At 34.8% G+C, this 16,227-nt stretch overlaps 1 protein-coding gene across 1 annotated transcript in view; it reads left to right on the forward strand.

Moving 5' to 3' along the window:
* Positions 1–16,227, forward strand: part of FSIP1 (fibrous sheath interacting protein 1) — an 81,185-nt gene that overhangs the window by 18,107 nt on the left and 46,851 nt on the right. The window contains exon 11 of the mRNA XM_032187629.1: positions 8,057–8,194. Within this exon, the coding sequence (XP_032043520.1) occupies positions 8,057–8,194 (138 nt within the window). The remainder of the gene's footprint in view (positions 1–8,056; positions 8,195–16,227) is intronic.

Genomic DNA, 16,227 nt, shown 5'->3' on the forward strand with positions numbered 1-16,227 from the left:
TTAAGACACTGTAGTATTGGGAAATACAGGTTTGATTTGTCATTTTTTCTTCAGATAAACTACAATGTGGGAGTGATTTTAGTGAAAGTTACTACAGAACGGAACTATTTGTAGGTGACATAATAAATTTAGAGAAAGAGTTAAATATAATAAATATAAGTTAAGTGGGTAGGAGGTTTTAGCTAATTAAAATTGGATTTAGAGAGATGTTAATTGTATAAATCCAAAATTAATTTAAAGAAAAAAAAGTTAAACCCTCCCACTCTTCAGCTGTCTAATTCCAGAATGGTCTTGATTTCTGGATGCTTTTCCAGCTGACAGCAAAATTCCCTAGGCACATGCATTGCTGATTCTCTGCTTCTCCAGAGCTGTGGCTCTCTGTGGATGCTGTAATTTCATTGTGATCCAGACATGAGGGAAGTCAGTGTTGAATTCTTCATGCAGCCTGATTTTGTAGGTGCATTCTGATTTATCTGGCACTGTGACATGACTGGGCTTGCGTATATTTACATAGAATTTCAGCTGCTAACGTTTTTGATGGTAGGTGGAGGAGAAAATAGCTCTGTCAACTTTCAGAAACATGGCTGCTTACTGTGGAAGCTTTGTACTGGATCTAGCCTTTAGTTCTGTGCTCTTGGTTGTAGTAATTTGTACCTTGATACAATCACTTCAATTCATATGTAGTACAGTTACAGCAGGTCACGTTCTGAATTTGCTTACATGAGTTCATTCTCAACACCTTTTGTTTTCAAATTTATTTACCAGTTGTTTTTTCAAAAAAATAGTACTAACATGCAGCTGTAGCTGAAAAATTAGTGACTATTTTGAGTCTAGAGAGCTTCCTGTGAAAGGCCATATTTTTTACATGTTCTAAGCTCATTGCTGCTCGTGTTTTATTTTTTTTTATTTTTTTATTTTTTATGAATAGCCTTGTTATAAACTTGAAGTTTTCATGATTATTTTTAAAGAACTTTTTATTCTTAAAGCATCAGTTCTGGTATCAGAAAATAGGTGGGCCATTCAGTACAAAGAATTCTAATATTTCTCTGTCTTTCGGATCAAAGGCAAATTGATCCACGATGCATCATACAATCTGTCGGACTGAGCTAAATATAAATGTAATGTTTAGGGAATTACACTGGTTTCATACAGTATAAGGGGGCTTCCCAAATGAGACTAGGCTTCTGTTGTTTGTACTGGGTTAAGTTCTCAGTACATCTGAAAAAGGAAGATTTTTAAAGTCCTGCAAAAATGAAACAGAAAAATAACTTGCCACAAACTTCATGGAAGACCTAACCAGTTAAAATTGCTATGGTATTCTAAAAAAAGTATAGATTCAGGAAAAAAAGTGTTCTCCAGATCCAGGTTGCTGCAGTCCTGACCTTTCTTTGTGCCAGTTGTAAATCTTGCTTTTTTCCATGTCCATCATCATGTTAACTCTCCCCTTGAGCATGGCATTTTTGTCTGGTCTTGAAGCCATTCACTACTAATCTCAGTGCGATCTAGATGGTTAAATTGTCTGGTTTGTATAAATTATTTTAAAGATGTAGTGATTTCTTTTTAGTTTCTATACTATTTATGTTTCCTCTAGCAGGACCTATATCGGAGTGTCTTCATCTCTGCTTTGGTCTCTTTCTGTACTCTTCAAACTTCATTGGTATTTGTAGCTAGGACACCTCCATGTAATTTCATCACAACTCTCACGTTGTGCTTAGGTTTGAAATGTCTTTGAGCTATCAAAACGCACATCATTTTGCTCAATGAAATCGCCTCCTATTCTTCAGCTCCGTCTTTAGGCTATGACTGTTGCAACATTACATTTTGGATTTACTCTTCAGATTTAATGTATTTGCAGTTGTTCTGTGACATACTTAATGTGCTTCTGGCTGCTTGAAAAATTTAAGTAGTTTGATTGGAGGAGAAAAAATGGATGTTCAAGTTTTCTTGTCTCATACTCTGAGATTTATTTTTGCTGTTGCTGGGAGGTTGGTGGGGTTAGTTGTTGTAGTGAACATATAGGGAGAATAATTTACAATTTTTATACTTGTTTTGGAGAAGCTCTGCCTGCTAAATACAGGGCAGCCCCATAGTCAATGATTTATTTTGCAGGGTGAATTGACAAATTTTTGTAGAAGAGCAAATGATACAGATAGGGTAAGTTCAGCTGACATTCTCAATGTGGCAGAGCAAGTTATTGTATTGTTCTGCATGCTCTCTCAGTCTTCTTATATGCTTGGTCTTTGTGGCTAATTTTAAAACTAAAACAGAATAGAAGAAAACTTAAAATAGAAGAATTCTAAGAAGTGAATACATTGCTACATCTGCATATACATATATGCAAACATACTTTTACCACTGCTTTTCACACACAAATTTCACTGGGCATATGAAACTGCCAAACAATAAAAGTTATTTCAAGTTTTTCCAATGTTATAATAAGCTTATCAAAGAAACAGTCAGGCACTAAAGATGAGGAGATAAATGTTTTCTTCAAGATCTGATCCTTGTGTACTTTCCTAGGAATACTTTAGACTTTCCAGTTGCTTCCATGATGACAGCAGTACTGTGTAAGTGGAAAAGCCTGAAATCTTGAAAGAGTTGGGGAGCACTGGGATAGTTAAGTGAGAACTGATACACAGAGTGATTAAAAGTTAGAGATGCACTCCTAGTTCTGGCATTGCCTAATACTTGATTAAGGCTTTGATTTTCATCCTTAATTATCCATGTTTCTTGGTGGTGCTGGAGGCAAGGGGAGTTGATGAACAAAGTGGGAAGCATACACTTTTGTTGTTCTGCCATCTGGAAACCTATGTAAGTGCCTGAAGCAGGTTCAGAAACTCTACTTGAAAGCAATACTTGAGATAACAGTAACCGATGGCGTGGAGGTTGATCTAACTCCGGGAAAAATTAGATGCTATACCAGTGAATGGCATGTATATGTACTGACTAGAGGAAGGGCAAGACATGGATGCTGGATCTGTGCAGCCCCTAGAAAGCAAGGTTCTGTTGTGATCACAGTTCTTTCATCTTGTTTTCCTCAGGTGTCCCGACTCTGGTTTCACGTTCACTTTCCTTTGCTTTCTCAATTTTACTCCGCATTGGTTCCTTTTATCTGTGAATCTTAAGCTTTTTGGTCCAGATAGTTTTATTTTTCAGATAGTAGTTTTCAGAACTCTCCCTAACATCCAAACAAGTTTAACTCCCATGTTTTTTCCTTTTTCAGTTCTTTTACAACGTTTCTAATGCAGTAGAAACTCATTTTCTCTCTCTCTCTCTCTCTTTTTTTTTTTGGTGGTTGTTGTTGTTAATTCAGACTAGCTTGTCTGGTTTAGCTGATACTTTATATTTTTCTCCCCTGTTCTTCTACTCCTCTTCTAGTCCTGTTGCAACCTGCTCTAGGTACATGTATGTCCCAGGTATGGTGCTAGTATCTTCTAGAATGAGTTGGTTAACGAAACAGTTTTGATTAAATTTGTGAATGGCATCAGACTGGCAGATGTTGCAAAGTATTTATGATGGGTTATAGAAATGTTTTTAGAAAAGTAATAGCTTCAGAAAGGTTAGGTGCTACTTACTGCATGTAAGAAAGAAAACAAAACAAATGAACAATCTGAAATGGAGGTAACTGACTGACCAGGCCTACACAAAAACGGAGAAAGGATCTTAAGGAATCGAGCGATGCCTTTGCTGAAAGATGATATCACTTTGTGATAAGTGAACATGAATGCCATGTACAAGACAAAGGCAGTAAGAGTTCTGGTTTTCTGCCCCCCTTTTTAGGGCTAATTTCAAGTGTTTCATGACAAGTTTTTCAATTGTTGCTTCAGTTGATCACAGCAACTAAGTGAGGAAATAAGGTAGATATCAGTGCTGATAATTGTTACAGGACAGAAATCTGATTTGGAAAGTGGGTGCCTTTTCTTTTGAAGAAGAGGCGTCACTCAGTGGCACCACTCTTCTAAAAGGCAATGCTGAAATTCTTTCTAACTTCTATGATATGTGGATTTCATCTGCTGTGGTTAAGTAGAGTATAATGCATTAGTGATGGGGAACATTGGAAAAATTGTTGGTGTATAAACATCTGCTTGGGTTTTGTTTAGAATTTTAGAAGTAATTAAAATGAAATTAACTTAGAGTTGCATATCTTAAAGATGTACATTCTTGTCTTTTGAAGAATTTCATTAGATATAACTTTCAAAGAGCAAACGCTTAATCACCACTGGCTCAATAGGAGAGAAGCTTCCTGCCACTTACAAATACATTGGCAGGATATAGGAACTATGCTCCAGCCCAGAAATCTTTAACAACTGGATTTAATTATTGTACAGTACCATAGCTGAGCTGCTAAAGAGAAGCATACAGATTCGTTTTTTGTGCAATCAGTCCAGCTGGATTCAGAATGCTTTTCCATGACTAATGTTCTATTTTATATGGAAATGTTTCTCATCAGAACTTAATTTCTCTCTGAAACATTTCTTTGTTTTGGTGCCAACTTAATTAAATATTTTTAAAATGCTTTTGTCTTACTCAATATTTTTGGGGAAGAACAAATTAAATTGAATATAATCCTGGAAGAAACAGGAAAACGGTAGGATGAAGAATGTAAAGTGCTAGGACTGAGTACAGTTACAGATGAGTACAGTTACCAACTTGAACAACTGCAAAACTACCTGAAAATAAAGAGCAGTGGAGACTCTGATTAAGGAAGCAATAACATCTGTCTGCTTGATTATCTTATTAAGATAATTACTTTAATATTATTTATTACCTTAATGAATTCTTTCATACCTGTTTGGCTTCTTTTTATCATAAAAATAATTCAAATTTTCAATTATAGCACAAAACAGTTAACAGTTGAAAACTAAATGATTACTCAAAGGGATGACAGATTCTGAAGACATGCTGATATTTTCATTAATGAACTGTTATAGCCTATACTCTATGCATCTGCTTCATTATAACAGATAATTTTGACAGATATCTCTACCTCAAGGCAAAGTTAGATGCAGGTAAATAAACTGATCAGTCTATTTTATGGCTTAAGAAGATTGTAGGGCACCACTATCTTTCAGGAGGTGGCTTTTTGGTTTGTGTTTGTTTTTAATATTTAAAGTCTTGGAGCAAAGAAAATGCAAAACAAATTTAGCCACTTCAAATACTGGGTATCTCCACTTGTATTATGGTCATTACAGCTTTGACTGTCACTAAGTACTTAGACCCTCCCTTGTGTGAGTAATAATTTTATTTTTTTTACCTTTTTTTTAAAATCATTTTAATTACTAATGATGAAAAACATAAAATGTTTCAAAACAATTGAAACATGGACAATAAAATATTTTCTGTGATATAATACTTCCCTTCATGCAGATATCTTGAGAAAAATGTTATAAAATGAGTATGTGGAGAAAATTTGTCTTAACTTTGCTCATATAGTGTGAATTCTGATCAGTTACTGTTCAGGGATGAGATAAATGAGACTGTAAGAACCACTTCTGTGAAAGCAGAAGTTTAATCTCCATAGTGGTCAGATATCAGCTGATGTGCTGTAACTACAGCTGGCAGGTATTCCCAAGAATACAGGGAAAGGAGTAGTTTATTAATGTTGTGTTTTATTCAATTATTTTCTATATTTTTTTTGTTCATTTGTTTTTTAAAATTCTGAACTCTAGAAAAAAAATAGGAAAATAGTGCAAGGCTTTCCAGCTTCATGTTTTTCCACTACTTAGCATGATGGTTTATGGGCTAGGATTTGAAATTCACGTGACTTTTCTTCTCAGAGATATATAGAAATTAACAGAAATTTCATTTTGCAATCTTGGAGCTAAATAGAATTATATCAGTCATGGATGTTTGTGTAGGTAAAATGTTGAAACAAATACTTTTTTCTCCCATTTTCTAGTAAATGTTCATAGCTTAAGTTTTTTATCTACCACTCTCTGATAAGAATTGTCTAGATATCATTGCAGAGATCAATACTAAAGAAAAATTTGTGGAGAGTGAAGTCATCAGGCTCAGTTAGGAATTTCTTTTGATAGAACAGTGTTGACTTACTTGAGAAACAAATAGGCTTAAAATCATATCCAGTGGGATAAAAGGAAAAATGCATCACAATACACAGTTTTCCTAAAGTCTGAAGAGCTTGCTCACAAGTACATGCAGAAGCTGAGCTGTTTGTCTCTAAATTTGACATGGATTAGGACAGAGATCTGCATAAGGTTGGCTTCAGGAAATTGTGTGGGGAAGATAATAATTTGAAGGTACTACTTTTCTGATTTTGACTCCACTCACTGTTAACTTTTAAGATCAAGCTGGTACTGTAGCAATATTTTCAGAGATGCTGTTTGCAGTTTGAGCTCTCTTCTTGATTGAAGGCTGAGTTCATATAAAAATGTCAACCAGGAGTCCTTGCATACAACGTGTGCAATGAAAAAAAGAATTAAATCACTAAAATATTTAGTGATTTCTCAGTACCACTAATTGCATATTCTTAATTGTGTTCATAACATTGTTTTTTAAATCAAATGATAACTGCAACTCTAATCCAAGCAGTTAGTGCTCCATATGGATGACAATGCCTCTATATATGCACAGATCAAAAGATTGGATTTAGGAATGTAATTGCAGAAATAACTATAATTTTTTTACAATGAAAAAGTGAAATATGCTACTGCTCTATGATACTGCTCATACCCTTTTCTCCCCCAGGATTCCATGGAAGATTTAACTTGAATTAAAATCCCTGGGAACACAAAACCATGCAAATCATCTTATTAGAGGGAGAGTCAGTTATACTTTGGACTCATTTGCCAAATCTGTATTTATATCACAGATGTAAAGCTCCTATCCTTGTTTCATGTATTAATAAACACAAGTTTAAATAAGTCATTTTTTGTGTGTGTGTGTTCTATGTAGATGTAACTCATGCAGTTTTATTGCTATTGGGCATTATATTTAACTAATAAACTCCCTTTGTATCTAGAAGCCAAGTTTTAGACACTCAATATTAACAATTTTGGCTTTAGGCAGTCTTCACATTAAATTTGAGTCCAGTTTTGAGACATTCCAGTCATTAACAGATGCTGCTGCTTATACCTTTGTCAGTTACGGGAAAAAATTGCTGGGACTGTGGCACAGCCAACTACTGCTGATACATATTCAAATATCTGTACTGTGTTTAAAATAAGCTTATTTTCAGGCATATAATGGTTTAGATTTCAGAGCTCATAGATTTGTCTGATGTTCAGAAAAAACGTTTTGTAATGCTTACAGTTTTTTCAACCTTGTAGTTGAGAAATTGTAAAGATTATTCTCCTTTCCGGTTAAGACAAGGTAACTGAAATTGTTCTGCTTGCATGTCTTTATTAAGATAACTTGAGCTGCTTCTGAAAATAAGAATGAAAAGAGCATGTTTTTCTTAAATGCTTGCTCATGTTCCTTTGGGTTGAATTGACCAACAGGTTTTTGTTTTTTTTTCCTCTCCCTTATTGGTTTACTTGGATTCTTATATAGGATCCTTGGCTTGCAACAGAAAGTCCTGATTTTTTCAAAATAAAACATAGCTTTGCTGTTTTGCCAATATTTGCCATTCTTAATGATCTAAATGTCTCAATGACCTTAATGTCATTCGTAATTATCTAAATTACTTTCCGTTCTTGCATGTAATGAGACTATATTGAAGCTTGAAAATATTCAGCACTGATATAAATTTCAGAATCTGATCCAAAGCTACTTCAGGGTATGAGAACTGTTTAATAACAATTGCACAGCTAACTCACACTTGAACTGTGAGAGAGGGTTTCTTCTTATTTACCGTGATGTCTAGTAAATAAAGCCTACACTTCAGTTCTGATTCTTCTGCTCTCTTCTGAGTTGTCAGTGATGTCCTGATTCTGTTCCCTGTATCATTGATAGGAGCAAGTTTTTCAAACCCTTGCTCACTAGTTATTCTAAAGATTTACATGTTTTCCTGATGGAAACATGTCAATGGAACACTCTTCTGGCTGTGAAGCAATACAAAGTCATGTGTTTAATTTCTGCCTAATCTTTCTTTCATCAGGAGTCTCTGGTTTATGCAAACAGAACCCTAGAAGCAGTTCCAGGTGAGAAGGTTCTACGAGACAATAAGGAACATCGTGATCAACAAAACCGTCTGAAAGAGATAGATCATCAACTGAAATCTCTACAGAGAAATTTTGTAAGTCTCCTATTTTTCATTTGTTTTTCCTCAATTTGAAAACTTCAGAGTTTATAATTTCATTTGTCTTTACAACAAAATCCCGTTCTGCAACCTTTTGTTATTCCTGAAGGAGTTCCTTAAGAAATATACAAGCAAAAGTCTCAAATAAGCTTTCTTAATCTGGGAGGTATTTTTCAGTTGCAATGCATCTTTTTGATTAACATTGTGTCTTTCAAAGTGAAAAAAAATTGCTCTTCTCTCTTCCCCAGAGGGGGATACCATTTATAAACAATCATGTGTAAATACATCTGTAAAGCATTTTTTATGGTTCATATAAATCAGCGTTCTTTGGATGACCAGGTCTAGTGGGAATGCTGTGTGTACTAAGTTATTGTGTGGTTTAGTTCTGCTGAATTCATTTAGCATATTTCTGTACTTAATTTTCATTTGATGCACGAATGTCATAGAGACGAGGGCAATTAAAAAATTAACATGTAAGTTAGATGGTAGTAAAAAATCATTACATAATTAGAAAAAGTACATCACATTGCGTTCTTATTGCTACTTTTACTCAAAAGTGGGTAGAGAGAAGGCAACTTAAAACCTAAGAGGATCCTATTATTATCCTAGTAGGCAGAAATTGTTTATTCCTAAGTCATAGAGTCAGGAGTAACAAGTCTGAACTTGCAGAACTATGTACCTCTCTCAAGTAGAAGATTACTATTCTTTTCTTTTTCAGTGAGTATAATTTATTACATTACTCTCAAGTTACAATAAGGAAATATAACTTAAAAAAATGGTGGCAGGGGAACCTCAAGGACTTCAAGAATTCTTTTAAATCCTTTTTGACATATGCATTGTAAATGTACTGTTTAATCTGTGCTGTTTAATCCTAAAGAGCTATAAAACAATCTATACAGAGGAGGATTAGGGAGAAAATACACAAAACATTCTAAAGCAGATGAATTAAAAAGAAGAGTCCTAAGATGGTACAGTTGTCATTTGGTCTGAAAGCTCATGTTGGCATTTGTTTATATGTTGAATCCCGCATAGATCTTTTGAAGAACACAGAAAGAAAATCTCTAAATCTTTTTTTTTTTTTTTTTAATAACTTTGAACAGAACTTTGAAGGCTTGTCTTACTCACATAAGATCCAATGAAACTGCTGAGGGCTCAAAAGTACATTAGTGCATTAGTGAGCAATCAGTGACTAGCAGTCAAAAACTGGGTATATATGCATATTTTTAAGATTTGAACATGTTTAGTGTTATGTTTCTGCTTTGAGATTGGAAGGCTTTTGTTTTTCCATAGAAAGTGCTATGTGGGGAAGACAAACTAGTTCAGCAGTGTATGAGAAACTGACTTGAGGTGAAAACTTTCATGGGTAATATGATAAAGCAAATTTTTACTACAAACTCTTTTGCTACGTTAGCAAGAGGTATCATTATGGTTAATTGAGATGAAAGAGCTGTGCAAATGAGGCAGGTGGTGACTGGGGACAGTGAGCACGGGTGAACATTTGAAGTCCTATCTGAATATGAGAACACACCTCATTCTGTGTGGGTGACTGGGCACTGGAACAGGTTGCCCAGAAAGGCTGTGGATTCTCCTTTTCTGGAGATACTCTAAACCCACTTGGATGCCATCCTGTGCAATGTGCTCTAGGTGGCTCTGCTTGACAGGGGGCTGGATTAAATGATCTCCAGATCTAGGATGGCCAACCTTGGCCATTCTGTGATTTATCAAGAGTAAGTCATACCTGATGAACCTGATTGCTTTCTATGATGAAATGACTAGATCTACTTGATAAGCTGAGGGCAGGACTGACACTCAGCAGGATTTAGACTGGAGGAGAGGGTTTACAGGAACTTTAAGACATTCATCAAGGACAAATGCAGGGTTCTACACTGCAGAGGAACCTTTCCCTCTAGAAGTCTGAGCTGGGGTCTGACTGGCTAGAGAGCAGCACTGTTGAAAAGGACCTGGTGTAGTTGTGGACCTTAGGACAGCATGAGCCAGCAGAGTTCATTGCAGGGATGAAGGGTAACAGCCTACATGGCTATGGCAACATTGAGCATAGTCAGAAGATTAAGGGAAATAATTACTTCCCTTTACTTAGTACTCATGAGACTCTGCCTAGAGTATCACATCCAGGACAGAGCTGTAGTATCTTTACTGATATATGTTGTGGGAGAATGAGATATTGCTCATAAATTGAAATGGGGAGTTTCCAATTTAAAAGGATTTAAAGGGAAAAAAATAGCTCTGAGTTCATTAAGAATGGGAAGCAGGTTGCATGAAGAGACTGTGAAATCTCCATCCTTAGAAATTTTGTGGACCTGCCTAGACAAAGTCATAAACCATTACGTCTGATCTCATTGCTGACCTTGCTTGGAGCAAGAGGTTGGACTGGAGATCTCCTGACAGCCGCCAACCTATTGATTTTTCTGCTCCTACAAGGGAAAGGATCAAGAATGTCTGCACGTTTCTCAGGTAGTAATCTTTATCAGTGGATTGAAAGAAAATCAGTAAGTTTTTAATGACTGCATATTGTATAAATCAATTTCTTGCATGTAGAACAAAAATCCCTGTAGTCCATCTGTGACTTCTGGAGGTCCTTATTTCAGTAGTGGGCTTACCTTCTGCAGATCAGCTAGGATAAATACTATTCCCTACTAGTCTTTGCATTGAAGAAAAAACAGTGGTCAATTAGCATGCATTCCTGGCATCAGTTCATTTTGTGTATTTACAGAGTATGGGAACAAGACTTAGGACAAGGAGGCAGTCTTGGTTTACAGATGGTTTGCTCACGTGTGTGAAATTTACAGTAAGTCAGCATATCTCTTATCTGCTCAAAGCACCAAAACTTCCTTTTAATACACTGCTCTGTCTGCTATGCAAGTGTTAGTTAAAACGTGGGAGGCAAATAACTAGAGGAATTCTGTGGAACTTCAGTATATTGAATAGGTTAATGGGTAAGCAGATAAAATAAGTCTGTATACTATCATCATTTCCTGTTCATTGACCTTTATATCACCTTTTGTCACTACTGACCTTGTTAATGAGACAAACACAATCTGAGGAAGTGCGTCTGGGAACTCTGTGCTGGTCTACCACATGCCTGGGAAATGCGGTGGGCTGCTGACTTATTCAAGTATTTTGAATATCAATGTTCTGAGACTTGATAACAGTATTTTTTGGTATCAGCCTACAGGCAAACATTTGTAACATACTGGACATTTATCCTTGGACAGAGCATGTGGGCATTTAGAAGTCTAAATTGAAAGTCTGTAATATTTATTTACAGTGTTAAAAAATACAAAGTTCGTCTGTACCAATGTAACTCATGGCCAGGCTAGCTTTGCTGCACGCTATGAAGCACCTAGTATGGCTTAAGGGGACCTAACGTGTATTGCTATCAGTTCTGGCTATGTAGAATAGCTGTGAGATATGAAAAATATAGCATAGCATATGGATATGAAAAATTTGTGTATAAGGTCTTCTGTGAGATATTGTGCTTGCCAGAGTAGATAAAGAAGTATTCAACTGTAAATGAAAGTAGATTTTTCATTCTAGCAGTCAAATACATAGAAAATTTACACTTTTCAGAGGGTGAATGAAGCACAGCTTCCAGAAAATACTTATTTTTTAGTTTCATGTCCTAACAACATTAGCTGCAAGAGTGGTCTCTGCCTAGAAACTCTGACAGAAATCTAATTTGAACGTTTGGGGTGAGGAGGGTGTTTGTAGATGTTACGTTTCCTGAAAAAATGTCAGTATTTTAGGAAATACTGTTTGAGGTTCAATAGGTGGCACTCTTCACTGTATGTCAGCGGAGGAATGCCTGGGCATGGTTCTATGGAATGTTATACTGGTGAAAACGTCATTTCTATGGTGTAAAATACAGGCTGTAAGAGATTTTGTCTCACTTTTGGCATGATACCAGGTGTACAGCTTCTAACATTGCTATTTTTCTAGCTTAGCCAATTCAATTGTGTTAAAATTCATGTTGTATTTAAAGATCTTCTTTACTCTTTCCTAAACTACTGTAATTCTCTGTGTAAAACTAGAAATAAATTCTCTGCTCAGAGTGAAGGAGGTGATTTGTCAGAAGTTAGGAATGTTATTTATGAATCCGTGGTTGTATTGGACTTTGTACTTTTAAAATAGAATATTTTACAAATGTCTGAGAGAGATCTTTTAACAATTTATTTAAAAAAAAAATCAGATAATAATTGTTATTATTTTTGTTTCCTATGTGGAAATAATGGATAGATTAACTAGCTGAATTTAGCTGTATGTATTAGGTAGTAACTTGCAGTAGGTATAAAGTTAACTTCACAAAGTTTTGGTTTTGCTGGGGGAGAGAATGCTGTGTTTCTTTCACTACCGCAATATGAAGAAATTGTTCAAATGGATTTGTACAACTGTAGTTGTAGTCTGACCCTCTCTTCATGAGGGAAGAATACATTTGTAATATTTCTGAAGGAGGCTATTTAGTAGGCACTGGCTTCTGAAATTATAACATTTATGGATGCCTCCACAACACCTTACCTCATGTATGCTGTTAGACTTCATGGTTTCAGCTGAGTCTGGGACCAAGACCACAAAACAAGGCTGGAAAATAAGACATTAATATACTTTATGATCAATACCAAAAACAAAACAAAACAAAACAAACAAACAAACAAAAAAAAACACAACAGAAAATCTGCTGAACTGTTAGACTCCTAAGTAAAGGAACTAGGGGTTTTGCAATCTGAGGTCCTCCTTTACTTTGAAAAAATTGTCTCCAGTGAATTAATATACCAAAGAATGTATTGTATGCATTCATGTTGAAATGTATTGTGAAATTTCAATCCAACTGAAATGTATCTGTACCGTGGTTTCTGGGCCCTTGTTGAATTTCTTTTAGGTTTTAGTTTGACCTTAGTTCACTTGTTCTTCATTTGAAACCATGGCTGACTCTTTGCACATTCTTTCATCTTTCAGTTTCCTGGAAACCATTGAGCTTATCTTTGTTTGGTGAATTGCATTGTTAACTGCTGCTTCAAAAAAAAAATGTTCAGCTGCCAAATGCGTGTTGCTGAGCATTAACAAAAAGAATTTTATATGGAAAGAATAACAAATGTAGTTATTTTTCAATTGAGGCTTCCACTAGTTGGCCATTTGTGATCTAGTAGCATGTTTGGTGATGTGCTGAATTTCTTTATAGAAGATAGTAGGTTTAAATATATGTCCAAGCAATCTGTTAAGTAACACAATTTCACCTTTGCTGGGTTATAGGGATGTTTTAATTCAAATGTCTCACCCTGGAGGCTCATTCCTTCCTGCCAAAAACTAGCCACAGATGCTTGTTTTAGTGTTTTTGTTAAATATATAAATTCAAATATATTTAAAATATATATTAAAATGGCACATAATTGTGTACACACACGTTACCTCTTAGCATGACTGAGATGGTTGTACCTACTTAAAAAAAAAAGTCTACTTACTTTCAGTAAGTTCTTTTAAACCATAAGTTAAATTTAATTTACTTAATTTTAAATTTAGTATCATCAGATGTCCATACATCTATAGCAATTATTTTTTCCCAAATTTAGTCAATATGGTGGCAAAGCACAATGTATGATTGTTAATTATTCAGGTGTTTTTTCATAGAATATGAAAATTACACATACTCTGTTTTCTGAATAGCTGAACTTTGCAGGAAGTTAAGCAATTGGTATAGGTGGTGCAGAATGAAAACAGAAAATGAGTATCGATGTCGTCAAGTAAAATTATCTTCAGGAGCTCAGCCAGAAGGCATGATACTTTTCTTTGTGATACAGGATAATGCATATATCTGTGAGGAAGGAAATCACGGGATAAAATTAATTATTGTTTATTGCTGGAGAAAATCTCTCAAACTGTTTTATGGCTGAACCTGTATAAGGATAACAACAATTATGTATATAATTTTGTGCCAGCTTTTCCCCTGAAACTGACTGAATTCAATGTACCTAACCCTGTGTCTGTACTAGACAAATTCCAGATGAGGTGAATAATTTGTTCCTGACCTCTGTCATTTAAAGGGAAGAAGAGGGAAAGATAAAGTCCTTCCATTTTTTTGGAGAACAATTTGTTAACTGTACAATCCTGTAATACGGTTTTCTATCACAGCGTTTTTACAAAAATTCATTGCTAAAACTTTTGAACACAGGTCCATAGTCTATGGTATTACAGTTGTTGTTTTTTGCTTGCTTTGTTTTGACTACTTTATGCATTGTTAGCCTTTGTAGGCTCTTCCTGTGTGCTGTGCAGTTACATACATGTATAAATAGCAAACATCTTTCTTTTAGTTCACATAATACCATGTAATGAGCTAGTTTCTCTATAAGCTTATGTTTCTCCATACAGGTAGATCTTTTTTTACTAAGGCATTCTCATAATACATACTTCATTTCACCAAATAAAGGAAAAAAAGACCACTTTTCTAAAGGCTGAGGTGTACCACTGTTTTTTTTATTATTCCTTCAGAAACTAACAAGTGCTAAAGTTGCCTGCTAAGTTATCACTAAGCTTCAAAAATATCTTGTTTATTCAAGTTTTTAAATAATTAATTGTCACCATAATTCTACAAAATTGTTTCGGAATGAAAAGTGATAGTGTTTTCATCTAGAAGAAAGTATTACTGTGAAATCTAAAGGTTCTTCATTTAACAGCTAGTATACACACAGAGGGCAAAGTTAAATAACATTAATAAATGGTAATTTTTTCACTCATATGATTAAAATAAATTTCCAGTCTCTTGATTGTTCTTCACAGTGTTATTGACAAGAATGAAGCAGCTGTTAGAAGTATTTATAATAACAATTTGAAAACAATATATTGCACTGCAACTTAATATAATTCAATATATGTTGTACATATAATAAATATTTAATACCAAATTATATAAAATACTAATCAGTTAAAATCTTAATGATGGTTCTATTTTGTATGGACAATATATTAATATAATACATACCTAGATGAAGGAGCCAGTTACATTAAAAACATCCATACAAAAGTAAGTAACATTGTGAACTTGCATCAAAGCTTCTCAGAAATATTAGAGAAATCATTGATCAGAAAAAGCATTGCTTGAATATGATAGCTGCAAGGAGACCTTATTTAAATATAATTTTATTTTCTAGATAAGAATGTTTAAATTCTCTATTTATGTAATGTGATTCTTCTGATCTCAAAATGTAGTTTTCAACTATTAAGGAAGGGTCTGCTACTTGTTTCTACCAGAATGTGTAGAAGAAAACTGAGAAGCAGCTCGCTTCCCATACTTCTCAGCTGCTTTTGAACAAAGGAAGTCTTTTGTCTGTTTTATCCTCCAGCCACTATATTTGTTCCCATTCTCTTTCCCAATGTCTTCCATATAATCTCATTTTATTCTCTAGAGCTGACCTTTCTTTCTTTTCTTTTTCTCCTATGTATTATGGTGTTTGCCATCTTAAAATAGCAAACAAACCATCTTTGATTACTCACCCCTCTCTAAATTCATTGTAGTGCTATTTATAGCCATTGTCCAAAGCCTCCTCCAGTTTCATGTCCCTGACATAATTTAAATTTAACTGTAGCTATGCTACTTTCCTAGTTATCTTTATTTTTCATATTCCATTTTTATAAATGGAATTTGACACCATCAAATGGGTTGTTACTGGAAATGTGTTTTGTCATAGGTGATGACAGAATTTGCAGAAACTAATTTGCTTCTATGCTATTATATTCTTCTGTGCTGTCATAAATACCCTCTGTTCTCACTGACCTTGACAATTATGAAGTAACAGTGTTCCTGTATTTGCTTATTAATTATTCATTAATTATTAATGATTAATAATCTATCTAGGTAGTACATAGCATACGATTTGCATCACTGAAATGTGGTTGTCCTACTGAGGCAAGAAGGTGTTTGCCTGTTGTTACACTCCTCTGTTGGCAAATTTAGGAGTTCTTCATTCTTTGCTGCCAGTTAGCACTGTTCTTTAATCTCTGTCAGAAAGAAACCTTGTTTCTGT

Source organism: Aythya fuligula, chromosome 5 (assembly GCF_009819795.1).
Source record: "Aythya fuligula isolate bAytFul2 chromosome 5, bAytFul2.pri, whole genome shotgun sequence".
NCBI lineage: Eukaryota > Metazoa > Chordata > Aves > Anseriformes > Anatidae > Aythya > Aythya fuligula.